This window comes from Podarcis pityusensis (assembly GCF_964106645.2).
Source record: "Podarcis pityusensis genome assembly, chromosome: 1".
Taxonomy (NCBI): domain Eukaryota; kingdom Metazoa; phylum Chordata; class Lepidosauria; order Squamata; family Lacertidae; genus Podarcis; species Podarcis pityusensis.
Window position 1 is genome coordinate 82,974,249 of NC_138028.1, and position 21,943 is coordinate 82,996,191.

General features: G+C 42.7%; 1 protein-coding gene across 1 annotated transcript in view; it reads right to left on the reverse strand.

Annotated features, from left to right (window-relative positions):
• The window catches only part of ZDHHC5 (zDHHC palmitoyltransferase 5), a 41,765-nt gene continuing 19,822 nt past the window's right edge, over positions 1 to 21,943 (reverse strand). The window contains exons 3-12 of the mRNA XM_080994341.1: positions 12,179 to 12,300; positions 11,015 to 11,172; positions 10,224 to 10,396; positions 9,953 to 10,055; positions 9,782 to 9,873; positions 8,204 to 8,336; positions 7,688 to 7,811; positions 6,629 to 6,741; positions 2,948 to 3,837; positions 1 to 1,703 (exon numbers count right to left, since the gene is read on the reverse strand). Of these exons, the coding sequence (XP_080850467.1) occupies positions 1,538 to 1,703; positions 2,948 to 3,837; positions 6,629 to 6,741; positions 7,688 to 7,811; positions 8,204 to 8,336; positions 9,782 to 9,873; positions 9,953 to 10,055; positions 10,224 to 10,396; positions 11,015 to 11,172; positions 12,179 to 12,300 (2,074 nt within the window). The 3' untranslated portion in view covers positions 1 to 1,537. The remainder of the gene's footprint in view (positions 1,704 to 2,947; positions 3,838 to 6,628; positions 6,742 to 7,687; positions 7,812 to 8,203; positions 8,337 to 9,781; positions 9,874 to 9,952; positions 10,056 to 10,223; positions 10,397 to 11,014; positions 11,173 to 12,178; positions 12,301 to 21,943) is intronic.

Consider the following 21,943-nt stretch of genomic DNA (forward strand, 5'->3'; position numbering starts at 1 on the left):
TCATTATATAATTTTTTATTCCTCATTTTAAAATGGCTAGTCATAATAAAAATAAAAGTGTGGCCCATTGCAGGCCACAGTAAAGATATTGCCATAGAGAAAGAGTCAGTAGCGACTGGAGATTGTTGGATTCCTGGGTTGCTCTGATTTTTACTCATGGGCTTTTAGGGGTTAAAAGATTTTTGGCATATGGAAAAATATTGCTTTTTGGTTTGTTTGTTTTCCCTCTTCTTTCTCTTGCCCAGTTTGTGAATAAAGAACCATGATACCACAATAAATCAATATGGAACAAATCATAAAAGCAATGTAAAAAAGCAGGGGAAACCACCTGGGGGAGGGATTTACTAAATACAAGTAATATATCCACATAGGCGACACAGCTCCAATGCCACTGCCACCCTCCTCCTGCTCAGCACCCAAAGCACGTTCCTGTATCCTAATAGTATGCAACTGGCACCTGTGCATGCTGATTGGCCTGGTTTGTAGGGTATGGCATCCTTTCACTGGGAGTCATTTTACTGAGAAGTCAAAGCCTGTCTGGAGCTGAAAACATGGGAAGCCAAACACTCCCATAGTCTTCTTAAACCCCCCAAGCCCCCCAGAAAAGAAGGATTTATTCATGGGGAAAATCTTCCAGAAGGATAGAGCAGGGATTAGGAAGCCTTTGTCTATTCCCTTCATTTCCTGGAATCCAGAGTGGGGCAGAACAAGCCAAACTCAAGCCTGGCCACAGGCACTGGGATGACCAGGTCAGTGGTACCAATTAGGTAACATATTAGCATTTCCTCAGCCATACTTGTCCAAGGATAGTGATTTAACAGCAGTTTTTGTATTTTGCCTGACCCATTCAAAAGTAAACAAAATGATTAATCTGATACAGCCCTTTGGACTCCTCAAAAATTAAAATGCTCCACACATGGCTTCCTCAGGCCCAGCTAATGGGGTCTGACAGGGCCACCCCACGCTCCATATGGATATATATATATATTTTAATATTTATATTTATATATTTATAGATATTTATATATACACACACCCAGTAACTCAGAACAGGAAAAAATAGCATCCGTTAACAATAAAAAAAAAATTAAAAATGATCCACTCCTACCGCACTAGGCGAGCGATTGCACAAGGTCCACAACTGACTGTCCTGTTGGTAGTGGGGCAGCCTGCAGCCTGTACCTTCTCTCACAGAGGGTGCTGAGAGCAACTCCCTCCCCTTCTCTCTGGGCAGTGTGCGCTACAAATTGCAGTCTCTTTGTTGGTTGAGAGGAAGAGTGCAGGCTGTGGAGATGAGCAAGGCTAGAATCCTGCTGTAGTGTTTAGGGACTCTCCCAATCCCAGATACTTTAGTTTAAAAAGGTAGCTGTCCCTTCAGCTCTCCCCCCCACCCCCCCACAAAACTGTATTTGTAAAAAAAAGGTCCATGCATCTGATGGGGCAACCATTTGGTGAGCAAGTCCCAATCTCCTGCTCATCAGGGATAGAGCATTTTGGAATCAGCCAGGGAGGAGTCAACAGTGGGGATATCACCTCCTCATACAGAGATCTCATACGTAGTCCCACCCACTCCAGAGACCTTCTTGACTCCTCCACGAGTGGGGCTGCTGAGAGGTGGCTGACCAGGGGTGGGCGAGGTTGAGCTCAGGCTTTTGGGCTGTCCATTGGACTTGCTGTAGGAGGGTCTCATCTGCATCTCGTCTCTGGGGAAAAGGAAGGATACAAGGATGTCAGGAAGTGACCACTCATTCAATGGCAATGGAAATGGAGGATGCCTCACACTCGGTAAGGAAAGGAAAGCTTGGGATACATCTTACACTGCTTAAGGAACAGCGCACTTTTTGTATCTACAGAGAACTTATTCTAAATACTTTTACCACCCAGGTAAACACACTAATCTAGAAGAGGATAAGATACTACACACAGAGAATTACAGTGGTGCCCCGCAAGACGAATGCCTCACAAGATGGAAAACCCGCTAGACGAAAGGGTTTTCCGTTTTTGAGTTGCTTCGCAGGACGAATTTCCCTATGGGCTTGCTTCGCAAGACGAAAATGTCTTGCGAGTCTTGAGATTTTTTTTCGCTCCCCCCCCCCTTTTTCTAAGCCACTAAGCCGCTAATAGCCTTTTAGCAGCTAAGCCGCTAAGCCTTTAATAGCCGCTAAACCGCTAATAGCGCTAATCTGCTAATAGGGTTGCTTCACAAGACGAAAAAACCGCTAGACGAAGACACTCGCGGAACGGATTAATTTCGCCTTGCGAGGCACCACTGTACTAAGAAACGATGCTACATGTACCCAATACAACACTCTCTAGAAGGGAAAAAAAAAGGAGGTGCAGTGGGAAGAAAGCTTTTCAGGAAACTGACAGAAGGGCTCATGCTTCCACCATCATGAGAGGAGCAGGTGATTTCTTACAATCTGTCCTTTCCCTGGTGGACCCAAGTGTCTCTTTCATGCATGCCAACAAGACAGGGAAAAGGACCACACTTGGGTAAGGTTGAAAGGCAGACTCATATATAAAAGTTTTATATATGAGGTAGAAACCAAGCAGCTTTCACACAGATCCAGGTATCTTCTAGGAAAGCCAATGGCCATCACACACACCCAAGGAAAGTAGGGGTGTTCAAAGCCACACACACTTCACAAAAAGGAATGTGGCACTCTGGAGATATGCACTGCATTGTATAGTGGAGGAAATGGGCTGGTTCACACACTGGAGGGAAGGAAGGAAAGGAGGGAGGGAGGAAGGAAGGAAGGAAAAGGCAGACGAGTGCAGGCATTATTTGTAGATCTCCCCCAGCTACTCCCTCCAAATGATGCTGAAAGGAACAAAAATTATCTTGGGGTCTCTGGTCAGATCAGAGACAGGACAGGGTTGAATGCGGCTCATCCTCCACCAAGTCAAGGAACACTTAAAGCGCGAGGCAGGTGTCACTTGTACTTACTTTGGTGCCAGTAAAGGCTGCAAGGCCACCTCCTCAGTCTCTGGGACAATGGCCTGCGAGGACTGTTTTTGGCTGCTGTAAGACACAGATTTGCCCAAGTGTGGGGCTGCAGGCTGGTCTGGTGAGCCCAGAGAGCGCACTCTGAGTGCATGTGGTGGTTCTGGCTTGCCAAAGCGAGGTGGCACTGGGCGGGTGAGTGGGTTCTTGCCCAGAGGTGAGCGTTTTGAATCGTCCGAGGAGGAGCTGGTACGTGGAGCATTACTGGAGCCTGGGGTGGACTGGATGCCTGAGTCCCCCAGTGCTGTATCCTCCTCTTTGGCCAGGGGTGGTGGCGTGGGTGACTGCTGTAGCAGCTTCTCCCGCTCCTGCATGGAGGCCACAATGTGGCGTGAAAGATTGTCATAACGGACAGGTGAAGGGTCACGGGGTGGCTGGTGCTTGGGTGAGCCAGAACTTGGGAAACGACTGTGCAGGTCAGCCTCCCGTTGCTGGGCAATACGTGCCGAGAGGAAAGGAGATGTGTAGCCCATGGGGGCCTCTGGCTCTGGGCCTGCCTGCACTGACTCAAAGTCAGGGCTGTCAGAGGGTGTGAGAAGACTGTCGTAGGACAAGCTCCCATTGCGTGTCTGGTTCACCAAGCTCTTGTAAGATGTGGATGTGGTGCCCTCGGAGCGGATCGACTGAAGATGGCCCAATTCAAAGCCCATGCCTTGGGCAGACTTGAGGCTGGACGAACGGGAGCCACTGGATAGCGGATCAAAATGGAAACTTTTGCCAAAAGTAGGAGACCGAAAACTCTCTGGCTCCAGACTTGGCTCAGAACGGTAGCTGGGGTTTCGACTGCCCTCAGCAATGGAGGTTGCCTCCTTCAAGCTGTCTCCTCGGCTTAGCTGCAGCAGGAGAGAAGGAGGGAAGAGGAACATATGTAATAGTCATTAGCAAGCCTCCTGGGCTGTGGATATTAATTCATAACTATTGGGTGCAGAGTTTGCTTTCTCAAAGCTCCCATAAGCAAGGACCTCTGCTTAATGTAAATGAAGTTCCCACATTTCTTGATGCAGAAACCTCATTTTTTCAAAAAACATTGTAAACACAATTATGTAAGCTAGATAATCAAGTTATTACTTATTAAGAGTCAATGTGGTGTAACAGACTGTTAGACTTGGACCTTGGTTTAAATCCTCCCCAAAGCTGTAAATTTCACTGTGTGCCATTGGCTCAGTCGCATTTCTTCATCTAACCTATTTCACAGGATTGCTTTATACATAAGGATTGAACCTGGGATCTTCTGCTTCCAAGCATATATTCTACCACTGAGGTATACAGACCATTCCTTATATAAAGTAGAAGAACCTCATTTACTTCACTCAGAGCTCCACTAAGGGTATTTACAAATGTAAAAAGAAATTCATTTTTTGGGGGGGAGGTGTGTGTCTTATTTAATAAATCATTACTTCACTGATCAAATTCTAGCCAGCCATGGAAGATGAATTAAGAGTTTAATAGGGGAGCATTTACACTTATTCACCATTGCATCTAACATCAAGCTGAAGTGGCTGAGTGCCAGTAATTTGGAAGTGAAATAGAGCCAACCCAAGATAAGGTAATGGTTTCTACATACTAATGGGACTCCCTAGGTAGGAAGGAATACATGCAATAAAAGAAAAGGCAATGCTTACAGAGCCTGAAAGGATCTTAGCTTCCACATTTACAAGAAGGGCCTAAATCAGGGTGGATAACCTGTGGCTTATATCTAACCCACAAAATGATTTTTGTGCTCCCTCAAGACTACCCTCAAAACCTGACAAAAAATTTTTTTTGACTGATCACTCTTGTTCCCTCCTCCGTGCTGCCATTATACCATAAAGTTTTTGAGCCCCCGTTCAAAGATTTGTCCATTAAAAAAAAAAAAGGAATAATAAAAAGTATTTAGAATATCATACAATAACTGAAAGGAAATCCTTTTGGAAGGCAGTCTCGAGAACTACAATTCTCACCACAACTACTTTTACAAATTGGCCACACCCACTTTGAAATGTGGTCCGAAGAGTTGCTAATGGGTCAATACAGCCCTTGGCCTAAACAAGATTAGCTACTCTTGGACTAAAATGAACCACAAGTTGGGCACTCATAATGATTCTAACTAGTTTATGCTTGAGAACTTATGTATTTATTTAAATTTCTATGCCGCCCTTCATCTGGGTAACCACAGGGCAGTTTACAATATAGAAACACAAAAATACCTAACATAGTAAGGTAAAGGATCCCTGGACGATTAAGTCCAGCCAAAGGCAACTATGGGGTATGGAACTCATCTTGCTTTCAGGCCGAGGGAGCTGGTGTCTGTCCAATAGACAGCTTTCCAGATCATGCAGCCCGCTTCTGGCACAACGGAACACCATGATGGAAACCAGAGTGCATGGAAATGCCTTTTACCTTCCCGCCACAGCGGTACCTATTTATTTACTCGCACTGGCTTGCTTTCGAACATAGTAACAGATAATAACAACAATAACCCCGCCCCACACACTTTAAAAGACCATAGTTTAATTGGCCAAAGGCCTGGGAGGGGAGGAATGCTTCTGTCTGGTCCCTAAGGATATGTAACAAAGGTGCCAGACGAGCCTCCCTGGGGAGAGCATTCCACAATGGCGAGCCACTGCAGAAAAGGCCTGTTCTCGCGCTATCGCCTCTGGACCCTTCATGGAAATAGCACACAAATGAGGGCTTCAGATGGATGAGCACAGGGTGCCAGTTGGTTCATATGGGGAGAGGCAGTCTTTGAGGTATTGTGGTCCTGAACCATTTAAGGCCTTATAGTTCAAAATCAGTATTTTGAATTGGGCCCAGAAATTAATTGGATCCAGTGCTGTCTGGCCAGGATTAGCTTCAACTGCTCAAAATGTCTTGCCCTTCCTCACATGCACTGCTACCAAATTTCCTTCTCCGTATTTTTTTTTTTTTAGCGAGATTTGAACTCAGAACAAGGGCAGCCCTGGGGGGGGGCACTAATATTTTGCTGTATGTACCACTTGTCTCTGTCTGCTAACTGAAGACAATGCTTCATATATTTGATGAAGTGAACTCTAGTCTATGAATACTTATGCTGCAATTAGGTTACAATCATATAAACACTTAGCAAACAGGACCTGCTTTTGAAAAAAACAAACACACTATTGCACTGTAAGACTCTCAGCCCTTACCACAATACTTTTTGTTGTTTTTTCTGTGACAAGACTAAATCAGCTGCTCCTCAGGAAACTGCTTATTAGATGTACACCAATTTGGGCAGATAAGGTCTGACCACAAAACAGTGCAATCAAGAAATAGGAAAATGGTAATGAGACTCACACACTATTGGACAGCAGTAAGGAGCATGGAAATAGGAACTGGAGTTCATGGGAAGAGACAGAGAACTGAAATTGGTGAAATGGTTATTCTGGCCAATGAAAGACCCCTCTCAGCCCCACGATTCCCAACATTGTACCATGCTAGAATTCTCCATTTATGGCATAATAGCAGCTGTACAATACACTAGAGAAATTTCTTAGAGAGAAATTGTCAAATTAAGGCACTAAACCACTGCACAGTCTCAAAGAGAATTCCCTTTCCAACTCCACACCCTGCATGGTCTCCTGAAAACCCCACTCTTCATGTTTAACCCCCTTAGTTCTTCATTACCTTGGCGCTGGTGGAGTGAGGCAATGCAGCTGAAGTACTGCTGCTGCTATAGCCAGGTCGGTACTTGTACATTGTTGGAGTTGGAGGGCTGTCCTTGCTTAGCAAACTGCTGTCTGTGGAGATAAATGGGAATCACACACATACTTACAAGCAATAGAATATAATTACTTACAGCTTTTCCTGGGGAGTTCCCAGCAATCCTGGTTTGAATGCTTTTGCAGAAATTCCACATATCACAAGTGACTGATCCGTGAGAACCAGTTAAGAGCCTCAGGCAGGTGGACACACCATGGAGGTCAAGGAATCAGTCAGGAGGTAAGGGGTGTATTGCAGGAGTGGAGGTGAAATGGAGCAAGAGGAACATTTCCTCAATAAAGACATCACACAAGAAGCTTCCAATCTGTACATGCACACCTTGGTAGTCCTGACCCTTGGGGTGTTCAATTTTGAGCACTGCTAGATGGGAAACAGTAGCACTGACTAGAAAAGAAAGCTCCAAGCATTTCTCCATGATCACATTTTCTTTCAAGGTGCTACACCCTCTGGAAACACTACAGCAACAGCAAAAGCAGGATGTTTCACAACTACATGAACTGGGAAATAACTCTAGCCTTCTGTTATTGTTCTATATAAGCTCTATGACAGCAAAACAAAGCACCGACCTGTCCTTCCAAGTAACCCCTGTTTCCACCTGAGTGTGGAACAGTCAACAGAGGGAGGAACAGTCAATAAATCCCCAAATCCTGACAGCAGCCTTCACATGTGGACAAGAGCTAAAGCTGGAGATTTACATGATCATAACATCTAAAAGGTCATAACCTAGCTACCAACTCAGCACTTGCTCTAATAACCTGCCTGAGCACTGAGGCAAGCAGGTGGCTGTATGGTCAGCAGTGCTGTGAATACCAGCACAGAGCTGCCACTGGCTTTTGTAAACAGTACAGTACTGACCAGCTTCACTACTTGGCACTGCAGTCAGAGACTACTTCTCTGATGGCAGATCACTGTAGAAGTGCACAGCTGATTGGATCCCTTATCTCTCTGGAATGCTCCTCTTACCCTCATTGGTGGCCAGGGTTAAATGCGTCCTCAGACCTGTGTAGCGGCTGAGGTCTGGCTTGGGTGGTGGCGGTGGCTCAGCATCAGCAGACTGGCTCTCCGTCACCTCAAGGCTTCCTTTGGACTGCAGAGACAAAGTGCAGAAGAATGAGACAGGACCCAAAGTCCTGAGCATTGTCCCCAGCTCTAAAAGGTTGAAAGTGTTATTAGAAGGACCTGCAGCCATCTAGCATTTCTGCAAGTGTAGTTGTAGACTGTGCATGTCTCAGTTGCTGGATGAGAAGGGAAAGGGCAAGTAAAAATTATATAGGATATAAAAGGGGACAACTCTCATGCAGCAATAGTCACATGGGAGGAAAACAGACCTTCACTTGTCAGGGAAAACTAAATACAAGTTGTGATAACATGGGGGAAGGATGTCCAAGAGGCTCATTTGGTTCCTACTCACGAATGCAGTGGCACCATCAAGGTCTGGAGAAAGCCAGTGCCTCGGTAGCACCTTCATCTCCTCCTTACCTTTGTTCTCTTTAGCTCAGCCTGGATACCATTGTCCATTATCTTTACAGCTATCTGTCCATCTGATATTTCTGGTCGCAGGAATGGTGGCTTCACTGTAACAGTCTGCTCTGCCTTTGGCCGTCCAAGATACCTAGTGAATCATGGGAAGTCAGCAAAGATGAGACAGTGCCTCCTGCAAACATGTGAACCAATGATGATGTTTACATGCTCTGGCAAGAAAGTCTGAGGAATGTTGGAGGCATGAAGTTATTTGTATCCAAAGAACTGCAAAGGCAATACTGCAGCTCACAGTTCTCTCATTCTCTAAAATCGAGTCCTGGTATCACCTGTGGCTTCACTGTACATTCCCTTATGCACTTCCCTGCTGTACAGAATGCACTCAAAGTAGTGTCTTTACACCCTTTGAGTTTCTGTTACATTACAGGCCATATTGCCAGAGTGAAGGAAGAAAGTCAAGCAGTGATGTGACAATATCTGAGAGAATGTACATTTCCCTGATGTAAGTGTGCTGTCAAAACAATTATTATTTTTAACAAAATACTTAACAAACTGATGTATAACAGGTCTCACTAGCTGAGAACAGAAACAAGCCAAGGTGCATTTTTTATCCCTTTGTTTCTCTGGATAGGAACCTAGGATTAAAAACTGAACACAGCCATCCTTCAAGGATATAAGGCATTGGGGAACAAGATACACCTTCTATCTAGGAAAACTGGAGAAAATTAGAGGCCAAGAGATAACAGTCACCAGAACAAAACAGATGAATAATTACAAAAAGTGTCAAATCATGGAGTAAGTAATGCATTCCTTCTTCACAAGTTACATTCATTGATGTAATAAAAGTAAACAGCTTTTTCACACCTGTAGTCTGTTCACACTTACAGGCAGCTGTGATGAGTGCAAAACACAGAGCATGCTGAAATAGTTTATACAAGAAACACTAATAAATGCGCAGCAAAGAGTTACTGGATTATGATTTACATGAGTATAGACATGTAGTGATATAAAGTCATACAGAGTTCTGTTCTCTCTAACGTTACATACATATGTGTGAGGAACACTAGAGCTGTTGGAATTGGAGATATCAAGGAAACATAACAGAATGATCTATTGTTAATGAGCCTTGCATATAACCTCAAGCAGGAATACCACATATTTTTGTTCTGTGGATAGTTCAAGTAAGCTCACAACCCACTCCCAAAGACTGATTATACTCAGTGGTATAGACGCACCTTGACATACAGATCCCAGGAAAAACAGCCACTATAAAAATTAATTAATCTTTCTGCCACATCTTTAGATAGTTGCCAGCAACCCCTTTCTTTACTTCAATCTACAAGAGGAAGAAGCTTATAGCTGCTGTGTTAGACAACTGTACTTCAAGGTGTGATCTGGCTGTGAGCAATGACTTCCCACATCCCACCACCTCACTGTTGGAACCATTCATATGACTGATCCCAGAAAATCTTCCTCTGCTTCTCTGCTTGTCTCCATTAGCAATCAAGACAATCTAGCTCTTCTCTCTCCAAGAAAGAATAGGGCCTCTACAAATTTCTTAGGTGAGGCAGAATTTACCTGGGGGCTGGGGAGCTGCAGAGAACACGACTGACGTTGTTACAACAGCCATTGGTGAATGGGTTTACTCCACCCCGGAATTTGCCTGTAACCTGCAAGGAGAAAAGATATATCAGGAAAATAGAGATACCATGTAGTGAAGTCAAAAACTAACCGTAAAATAATATCTACCTGCTCATTTGTAGTACGACCTCTGGCTACCAAGACCACATGAAATCCTGTAAGGCCTACAACAGGTATGAAAAACAAGCCAGCCACACACATCACAGCCATACTGTCAACAAAGTCAAGGAAGCAATTCATGAAGGACCAGCATACAACTTTGTTTTTGGGATTCCTTTCCCTCCCACCACCCATCAGTTGGCAGTATCTCAGGTGAACAGCCCAACTGTTCACCAGAATTTGATTAAGGAATTCTTTGCACTCTAGAAAAAGAGGATACGTGACAGCCATACGGATCCCAGAGAGCTCTTCAACTTGACACAGGACAAACAGCAATCCAAAACCAAATACACCCATGATATGTGCTGTAAGTGAGAGCAGGAACAGGAAGAAATAGCGATAATTGCGCCGCCCAATACAGTTGTTTACCCAGGGACAGTGATGGTCAAATTCCTATCAGTGGAAGGATAAAGAACAGAGTAAGAAGGACATCACCTCTGTAAAACAATACTACACCTGTAGAACCCCTTGAAACTCCAGGAAACCTGAATCCCACCCATATTTTCATTTCCACAACAGAAGATGCAACTCCTATAACAAGGGTAAGTAGAATGGCTGTGGTCAACCAGCAGATTGTGAATTATAGTTGAATGGTGCCTCATCACCTCTCCTGCCTTTCAATATGTGTTGAAAACACCTGTACACACATCACCTTGAATTTCATTATGGAAGGTGAAAAATAAATATAAAATAAACAAACACGAATACTAGATGAACGTATTTGCTATGGATTACCTTATCCACAATTATGCAATTGATTCTGCCCCCTCCCTCTCAAACCACCATTTTGTATCAAGTGCCGGAGTGTGGACCCTGGGGCACTGGTAAAAAAGGAAAGCATGCAAGTCTGAGGTGTCTATCCCAATCTATAACACACAAAACTGAATCTTGCAGCCCAAACAGTTCCTGAACTGAATCTCAAAGATTACAGAATGTTCCAAGTTCATTATCAACAATCCAACAAGCAATGCCAGTCGCTCCAACACAGCCCTTCTCTTCCCAGTCTCTCACCTCCACACAGTTGTCGCAGACACTGCAATGAGAGCAGCGTGGGGGCCGGTAGAAGCGACACGTTGCACACCATTTCATGCGCACTTGAATACCCTTTATCTCCACAGTCTTGTATAATGGAGCTCGGAAATCATCCTCCTTGTCCTCATCTTCTTCAGCTGAAGCAGCAAGAAAAAATTATAAAATCCAATGAAGTACACAGCATGTCCAACATTTCCTTGCCCCCAGTTTCACAAACCCATTCACCCTGGCACTGACTTTTTGTTTTTGTGCTTCTGGTGAGACACCCTATCCCCTCTCACAAGTTTAGAGAAAAGGGGATGGATTATGCTGGCCCTTGATCCATTTTGTAAATATGCCCACAACAGCTTGAAGGGTTGCTGTTTTTTTAAAAAAGTCTAGGAGTCTAGTATTCTGCATTTCCATGCTGGTCAGAGGAGGAGAGGAAGTCCCCTAATTGGTGTCTGCTATGGAAACCCAGGACACCAGATTCTTTTCAGGCTTGTAAAAACCTGTTTTGTCAAGAATGCTCCCATAGGCTCGGCAGAGCTAAAGGATTGGCTTCCCTTCCTCCTCAGCCAGTACATAAAACAGACCAGGAGTGGAAAAATCCATCTCTCCTCTACTAGCTCACTCAGCTGCCTGCATAGAATGAGCCTTGCCACCTACGGTTACCAGTGAGCTGCTACATACTATGCTGTCCTGTAATAAGTCATGGAGAAGCTCTGAAAGCAGTGAGATGCCTGGGTCTTCTGAGTGATCCCAGGACATGGATAAACTCCCACTCAGCTTGATGCTAGGCAGAAGAACAAGGTTTGTCCCCACAGCTAGGGCCTTCAAATACTTGTAGTGTGACACCACAATCAATACTCTCCCCCACCACCACCTTAGACCAGGTTTGGTGGAAAGAACACATTTGGCTAGCTATCAAGACCAGCCAAAATTTGTAGAACCTCCCTCCTCCCAAATATAGCAATAGCTTCCAATAATGAATCCAGCATAATTCACACTATAAACACTGTTGAGCTGGAAGATTCCTACCTATCCAGATTACAATAATTTATGCTCTGGATCTGGAGAGTGGAAGTAGCCATCCCTAATCAAAACATTTTTAGATCAATCAGTGCCTTGGAAATTGCTTCACAGGCAATTTTCAGTTCTCACCTCGAGGAAATATGCCTGGATCCATGAAGGTGGCCATACTAAAGTTGGCCAGCACAAAGAGGAAGACCACAGCATTGTAAATGGGGATGATTGGGGAGATATGCAAGCTCAGCCCTGGGCACCTACACAAAGAAAAAGTAAGTTAAAACAGATCTAGTAACATTTTAAGATTAACTATAAATTTATTCAACCTTAAGTAAAAGCACTGAGGTCATTCCACCTAAATAAACCTGGATAACCAGCAAATGAAAGAGAAAACTCATCAGGAGTTTTGGAGTAAAGTGTCATCTGTAAGCTGAGGGCACACAGTTCTATTTCTTTATAACATCTGAATCAGTAGTAGTTGTGCAAGCCCTGGACCAGTACCTGAATGTGGTGATGGACTGGGTGAGGGTTGAGTTTGAATTCTTGGAATTCTTGGAAGAGGTCCCATGTCCCAAAGATAGAACAGTTGCCTGTTCTGGATAGGATCACACCCCCTCTAAAGGAGTATGTAGGTAGTTTGGGATCCTACAAAGCCTATACTCCGCTCACTTCATGGCAAATGGCCAGCGTTAATCCAAATATGCATAGGAACCCATTAGCAGTGTGGAAGCATCACTCTGTCAAATCACTTAAGAATTAACAAAACAATATAAATATGCATTTCAACACATGGCCCCACACCACCCACTTTGGTTCCCAAAGATGTGGATAAAGTTCTTCAAAATTATTCACTGAACAACATTTTCCAGCACAAACCTGATTGGCTGTAATATTTGGATAACTCCAAAATGTGTAAAGTTCTTCAAGGTGAACCACTGCTTATGTACCACTGCCATCATGATCGTGTAGCATTGAGATCACCCAACTCTGTGTAGTACTGGTCTTCTGTGCTTTTAATAGTTGTATTTAAGTGGCATTTTCCCGTTTATAGCAAATGTCAGCTCTGCTGAGGCCTAAGTACTGTAAATATTTTTAGTTTCTACTCACTCCAGTGATGAAGAACCCATTAACATACATAGCTGAAATTCTTAATGATATAATGCTACCAGTGTTCCTATAGATGCCAATGTGTACCTCTAACATTTATGTGAGCTCAATTTGTGCACTCAAAGTGCTGGGAAGTTTAAGAAAGCAGTTAGTATAGTAAAGTGCAAGTTGGAATGGCCCAGGTTCCAATTTTACCTCAGCTATGAATTCATTAGATGGTTTTAAAGCAAGTCAATATTCTGAGCTTCATTTACCAGTATGCAATATGATACCATTATTAACCACCTTGCAGAGCTATTGCAAGGATTATGGAGATAATGTGCATAAAGTACTTTCAACACTTAGGAAAAGTACAATAAAACACATTTTTGTGAAATAGCAACTTTCATCATTGGTACATATATATAGCAGTTACCAGTTTTAAATGGTTATTGCTCTCTATTCAATGTACACAGCATGGAGCGTTAAGTTAATACTGCTGAAAATGTCTACATAAATAAGAAAGTACCATTAGTAACATTTGCATTCCCAGACACTACTTGAGTATGCGTATAAGCACTATGAGGTTTGGCATTTTGGACACACTATAATCAGCTGTAACCAAATTTGTCAACGAACAGAACACAGCAAGAAAGAAAAACAAGTTTAACTTGTTTGACTAGAAGATCCATATGCAGAAGAACATCCCACATAAAACCTACAGTAAGGCTACAGGTTAAGGAGGGAAGGCGCAACAAAAGTCTGCTTAGAACTAAGTTAGATAAACCTAAAATATTTGCCCACTAGAGTCAAAACTTTAATGGAGCACAGCCAGAAGAGTATCAGAGCAAGCTCATATTTATTTTTAAACAAAAAAGCTAGGAGTAGCCTTAAGTTATCTGAATGTAAATGTAACTAAACTATAAAGTTTGATCAAGGATGATCAAAAGTAGATGCACTGAGATCAATGAACTTAAATTGCTTTGGTCTACTGATTTCAGTGGGTTTACTTGGCAAACACTGGATACCACCCAATAATGTTCCCAGCCCAATAGGGAAAGGAATTACACCTCCATTTGTATCTTAAGACAAATGAGTCAATTCATTTCAGATCAGTTGCCCCATAACATATTATTTTCATTTACACATTTGTGAAAGACTGCACTTTTTCATCCTTCTAAACACATGGTTATGAACGAATTAGGATTCTAATCTATGTTAGTAAATACAAATCAAGAGCCTGGAGATAGGTGCTGCCAGTGAAAGAAAAGGATGTGGTTTTGTAAATTTGATGTCAAAATAAGCTCTGAAACTTTTAAAGCTTTCAACTTAAAAACCCCCAAACAAACATTATTTATACTGCTTTGGGCAACAAGGTTTTTGAAGTGGTTTGCAATAAACACCATAAAACTGATAAGGCTTAGATTAGGGCCTGGATGAGAGAAATATGTATAGCAGGCTAAAAAAATTACATAGGCAGGCAGATAACTGCAACTGGTTCTGTACATAACAGCCTTATCCCTAAGTCCACATAGTGGTACAAGAATAATTTAGAAATCTAAGGTTTTATTGGAGTCTTTAATTCTTTTATTATGCAAGAATGTAATTATAGGTGATATTAGAATTGTAAATAGCCATTTTAAAAACTGCCACACCTTTTTATTATTATTTTTGGTTTGCAAAGGTAAATTGATGAGATTTAGAGGCTACCGCTACTCTGAATAAGATATTGCAGTTCACCACAGGGATTGCACAGAACAGTCTGCGCTGGTTCTATTGCATGGCTTCCCATGGGGTGGGCGGGAAAGGTGTTGATATGGCATGTCAGTCCTGGCAACTGTCCTACTATATACTAGACACACTGGGTTTACATTTGCTCTAACCTGAGACATCTTTAGAATGAAAGCCAGGCAACTCCCTCACCTCGTCTTGTCTCAATCATAGGACATAACCTGAAAAGTAAGGTGTGTAAGATATACCTACCACAATGCTTCTTTTAGCAGCACAACCTCACCCAATTGTATTAGGGATTACTCCAAAAAAACATTAAGATGCTGGTCAAATGTACTTTAATTATGCTTCTGTACCAGCCAATTGGCTGTATCCAACACTGAAGCTCTGTTCGGAATACAAAACATCTTCCTCTCTTGTCCTCTCCAGCCCACAGAACACCCTTAAAATATTGTATTTTTGAATTGGGGGCATATATGGGGCTGAAAGGAAATTGTAGTTCCATTGCACTAACAGAACTCTGCTTGTTCAGCATTCAATACCCAATCTGACCCACCCTAAACACTTTCTTGGTGCAGTGAAGATTCAGTGAGTTTGCTATTTTACTCTTCAAGTTATGGCATATGCTGTCATACCATCTCTAGTTAAATCATCAAGTATTTTTCTCGAGGACTTATTTCCCACTAAGCAGACTGTGCATGAAAATAAGATGCATTTATTTTCAAGAGACCATGTATATCAGGCACATCCAACAGGCAGATCATGATCTACCGGTAGATCACTGGTAGATCATTGGCTCCCCCCAAAGAAGCTCAACAACTTTGGCTCCCCTAAAAAATGATCAACATTTTAGCCCTTCACACCCCACAAAACAAGGCTTTCCTCCTGCCTCAGAAAAGCTTAACAACTCTGACCTGAACCCCTGAAAAATGGGCCTTACTCCTTCCTAAAAAAAATCTCAACAACTTTGACCTGAACCCCTAAAAAACGGGGGTTTCCTCCTCCCTAAAAAAAGCTTATCAACTTCAACCTGAACCCCCCAAAAGTGGGTAGATCACTGCCAGTTTTTAACTCTGTGAGTAGATCACAGTCTCTTTGGAGTTGGCCACCCCTGATGTATATTAAAGCTATGTTGCTGTGCAAAATGCAACTTAATGCACAAACTTGAGGTCATCACTCTTAAAAGCTGTTTTTAATTTGGTATTTACCCAGTGCTGTAATCCAGGAGTTGCCTGGTCACCAGTGGGAAGAGAACAATTGCTCCTGACAACTAAGACTGGCAGAAAGAAAACCTTGGCACACCTGCAACACCATGTGGGATATGGGTGTGCCTATGCCCTCTTCATCAGCAACTGGCCTTTTCATACAGAATGGTAACTGCTGCATAATGCTGCACATGCCACCCACCAAGTAGCTAGGGCTGCTCCTTTCATTACATTACTTGTTTGAGCACTACATAGAAATAAGTGGGATGTGCAACAAAATATTGCAGTTTGGAGCGTTCATGTTCAGCGTGCCAGCCAGCAATGTATTCTCCTAGAAGGACACTTCATTCCACTCCTCATCACATCTAGTAGCTGCAGTGTATGCTCAGTCCTGACTGAGAAGCGTAAATAAAAACCAATTTAAAAATTATAAACATTTAAATCAAGATTTTATTTTATTTAAAAAGATAAATGCCAAGTTTCTTTTCAGGAAAGTTTAGGATATTAATCTGAAGAAATGGATATTAGCTCTACAGTTAGTCTCTTAACTATAGCAATGCCTCTACCCGATACATTGAGTTAAGTGACACTTTCCTATATAAACTAAGAATCAATTTGACAATTTCTCAAATTTCATTATTTACACGCATCCACCAAACATTAGCTTTTCATTTTCACTTGAATGAAAATAACCAGCTCTACTCTGCCCACTAATTATCTGGACATACTTTGATGTCATGGGTATTCCCCCCCCCCTTTTTTTGTTACTTTTTTGACAAGTGCAAGATGCAATCCTTTGTTTTAAGAAATAAACTGTATAAATTCCATTTAGTTGTAAATTAACATGATTTAATCGTCAAATATGCACCATTGTGTAGGAAATATATGAAGAGGAAATCAATACAAAAAAAATATTTAAATCAGCCTTTTCCCCTTTGCAAATATAAGCCAATTTAGTCAAACTTAATTCAAGCACTAGAGCTAATCACAGTTTGTCTACATAATCTCCCCTGACAATGACAGAACCTCATCCCATCACTCCTAGGGGGACTTGCTATATTGCATTCAAAGTGCATGGCAGCAAGGCGTATTGCATTCTAGTCACTCCAGGCTGTGGGCAGCTGGATTACCCATTTTTAAAATGCTAAACAACAGAAATTGCTTTAAGAGGAAGTGCTTCAGCCCTTGGACTACCTTGTAAAGTGATCTGCAAGGCTGTGAATTCTGAAGTGGACTCATAATCTGATGCAGGTCACTATCCACCTGTATCAGATTAGAATTATAGAGTTAGAAGGAACCCGAGGTTCATCTAGTCCAAGAATTTGCTGGTCCTTATTGCGATCCTTAATATTTTTTATGTTTTGCAGATATTTTTAAGCTGCTGTAACCTGCCCTGAACATTAGACTACAATGGAAGGGCAGAGGATTTTTTTTTCTAAATCCAATGTGCCAAATAATGGCACATTACCATGCACCATCAACATTTAGCAACTTGTTACTTCACACCCCATTAGCCACCCTGGATAGCCACACTAATTTCCCAAATAACTGTGAACCCACCACTGTGTTCACTTGGCCTCCTGCATGTCCTATAGTAAGATGAAGGTTCTGTGAATGTGGTGGTGGGGGGGGGGAGTTAAGGAAGAGAATATCCACCTTGAATCAGTATGTGGTACTGGGAGACATCAGGAAAATTGAGAGCAACAGTGTGATCATAACTTGTGCCTCTCTGGGCTTGTTCAATGCAGGGTGTGTGGCCATATTCAGTGATGGGAATGGGGGGGGGGTTACCTTTGCATCTGTGTAGCCAGGTATTTCAGCTGGCCACAGTATCTATGTGCTGCTCAGAATAGGTGTTAATTACAACTCTGGAAATATTAGTAACACCACAAGTTAATATGCCAGAAACACTATACATATCTCACATGCAACTGTGTCTTAGGACAGAAGCCAGACCTATGTCATATAATTCCATTCCTTAGAGGGACAATGCAGGTCAATTCTTCCAGGACAAGGTACTCATTCATATGACTAATCCACAAGCAAACACACAGGCACAATCTTGGAGGTTGGAAAATGTTAAGATGGTACCCACTGACAAAAGTACTATACTGAAGAATCCTTTCCACAGAAAAGCCTGGGCTCAGGACCCAGCGGGCTTCCCCCTTGAAGACGCCTGTGTAATACCCTAATCTGCTTTGCTGCTGGGAGTTTAATCCCATAGATTTAGGGCAGCATCTGTCCTTCTTTCTCCAATCAGAGCAGTCTGTGATAAACAGATGGATTTAGGCAGCAGGAGCAAAGAGCAGGGAAGGGAAATGCAAGGCTACCTCTAAAAAATGACATATGGAGTAAACCAATTGACAGAATGCTCAGAGCCCACTAAGGGTATCTAAGGGGCATATATTAGATTAGCAGGGAAGGGTGAGGCATCCCTCCCAATATAGTCTTCCTCTCCTCCCCCTCATTATCAAAATATCTATAAGGCAAATGCCAGTTCAACTCTTTTCATTTGTGGGTCAGTGAGAACACAGGCTTAATCTACAATACAGGCCAAAAAGAGGCTGAAGCAGCAGCTAAAAATCGACTCAACAAACCCTGCCTACTGGCATCAGGCCTGTGAATCCTTAATGGTGGGATGGTAGCTAGAGGCAGGGAGGTACTGTCAGTGTATTCTGAACAGCAGAATTAGGCAATGCAAACACACACCAAAGCTAGGAAGACAATAATCTGCCGTGTATCTACAGAGAATACAACAGAAGTTGATATTTCCTGAACGAGCTAAGGATAGAAACTTGAGCTTATGGGTGAATCCAAAGAACATGATATGGAGCCTTTTTGTTCCATGAGACTAGAGCAATGTTGTCCAGGTGTCACAGTGATATGCAAAAGGATAAATGAACACATTCAAATTATTATATATGTACACATCTCAAAGCCACTAGCATTCAATATGTCTACAGAAACAGTCTTAAGGCCAGACAAAACCATGGGAATTATAAGCCTCTTGCAGAGTGAGATAGTAGATGACAATGATGTTGCTGTTTCTTGATAATTTTTTTAAGAAGTTATTATGTACTGCATATACATCACAGGCCAAGCACCTAAAAGATGGGAATTATACATCTTTTACCTAGCATTCACATACCTATATTTTAATGATAAAGCCTTCTACTGTGGAAAAAATAAAAGAAATGAGGGAAAACAAGTAAGAAGGCTAGTGACAAAATGAAAGGTGGTCAAGGTATTCAAAGTAGACAGGCAGATGGTGGAGACTCCACCCTGTCAGAGGAGGTAATGTTTAAAGAACTCAGACAGGAACTTTCAAGTCCTATCCCAGTAGTTAACCCAATTTATTTTATAACTTTCTCCCTACAGAAGAGATCTAGGTCAGAAACCTTCCCAAACATCTAATGACACAGACATGACCAGCCCGTGTTTGTATTTTCTCTGCTACAACTGAAGGGATGAAGAGGTGACTCAATCGCAGCTCCACATCCATTAGTGAACTGTTTTAGGCCATAAGCTATACACTAGTGAAGTTCTAAGTTTGGCTGTTGCAGAGACAGCTAACAGTGCAAAAGGAGAATAGAATATAGGCCCTGCTCTGAAGAAGTTGGATACCCACATGGTGTTCCTGATCATGCCAGTCATAATTACTGCATTTTTGCTAAATTACTGTTTGAGCCCAAATTTCTCATAACTTCTTATATGTAGGCCAACCAACATTCAACTTCTTAGAAATTCCTTACGGGTGCTACAAAAAGCTATTATGTTTTGAACAAATGAAAAAGTTACTCAACCGGCTTGGAAGTGATTGTTTTACATGCAAAATAAAATATGAAAAGTATACGTACTTATATGAGAAGACACTTGCCAGTAAGCATACCATTGACATAGTTAAAAGGTAAAGGTACCCCTGCCCATACGGGCCAGTCTTGACAGACTCTAGGGTTGTGCGCTCATCTCACTCTAGAGGCCGGGAGCCAGCGCTGTCCGCAGACACTTCCGGGTCACGTGGCTGGCGTGACGAAGCTGCTCTGGCGAACCGGCACCAGAGCAGCACACGGAAACGCCATTTACCTTCCCGCTATAAATCGGTACCTATTTATTTACTTGCACTTAAGGGTGCTTTCGAACTGCTAGGTGGGCAGGAGCTGGGACCGAACGACGGGAGCTCACCCCGCCGTGGGGATTCGAACCGCCGACCATGCGATCGGCAAGTCCTAGGCGCTGAGGTTTTACCCACAGCGCCACCCGCGTCCCTTATTGACATAGCTAGTGCCCATTTAATCAACTACCTTAATGTAGGAGGGATGGTGCTTCCAAAACTCTACATTAAAATCTCAAATTGTAATATGGATGAATGAATTTTTTGTGGCATCAATGATCCATTGGTTCTAACTGTTTTTCACCTAGACCAGGGAAATGGGCCTGGAGAATGAATTTCAATGACACATGGAAACTGAGACTTAATGGAACTTTCTCTATTAGAACCACAGCCCATTCAGTTTCTTAAGATGCCTATGTAACCTGTGACCCAATCAGGATCTACCAGTATTAGAGAGAAAAGTTCAGTGGTTTGCTCTTACGATTTTAGCCTTCTAGTTCAGGCATAGGCAAACTCAGCCCTCCAGATGTTTTGGGACTACAATTTCCATAATCCCTGACCACAGCTAGGGATCATGGGAGCTGTAGTCCGAAAACATCTGGAGGGTCAAATTTGCCTATGCCTGTTCTAGTTTCTAGATCCCCTAAGAAAAGAGATGCAAATGGTATGTTTAAGCAAACTGCTTCACTAACATGCTTGCTCAGGGTTTTTTTTCTTTCATTTCACTTTATACATCCTGTCCATCATGCATGAATGGCATTCTATTACTTGAACTCTAGAAATTCTGTTCACATTAACGTTCTGGTTTATCAGGGAGGGTGCAAAGAAGAGGAAGGGGGAGCAGGTTTCTGGAAATGTGAAGCTGGTACTAAGGCATTTGCAACAAATTTTAGCTCTTTATTTTTGTACAGCCATCAATGGAAAGGCAACTACATAATATATACGAGAATCATTTAACCAAGTACTAGTGTTCTGAAGATTAAAATGAGGCAGCTGCCTACTATTACTCTAAAGATATTTGCAGGCAAATATGCCAGTTAGTTATGCCAGTTAAGCTTGCCAGAAGAAATATCAACAACCTCAGATATGCAGATGACACAACCTTGATGGCAGAAAGTGAGGAGGAATTAAAGAACCTTTTAATGAGGGTGAACGAGGAGAGCGCAAAATATGGTCTGAAGCTCAACATCAAAAAAACGAAGATCATGGCCACTGGTCCCATCACCTCCTGGCAAATAGAAGGGGAAGAAATGGAGGCATTGAGAGATTTTACTTTCTTGTGCTCCATGATCACTGCAGATGGTGACAGCAGTCACAAAATTAAAGGATGCCTGCTTCTCGGGAGAAAAGCAATGACAAACCTAGACAGCATCTTAAAAAGCAGAGACATCACCTTGCGAACAAAGGTCCATATAGTTAAAGCTATGGTTTTCCCAGTAGTGATGCATGGAAGTGAGAGCTGGACCATAAAGAGGACTCCCTGGTCCTGAATGGGGTTAACTCTGCCCCTGAAGGACCAGGTGCGCAGCTGGGGGGCTCACAGCTGTCCATGGAGGCACAGGTCAATTCTGTGTCCAGGGCAGCTGTCTACCAGCTCCATCTGGTATGCAGGCTGAGACCCTATCTGCCCGCAGACTGTCTCACCAGAGTGGTGCATGCTCTAGTTATCTCCCGCTTGGACTACTGCAATGCACTCTATGTGGGGCTACCTTTGAAGGTGACCTGGAAACTCCATCCATAATCTAGCGCAGCTAGACTGGTGACTGG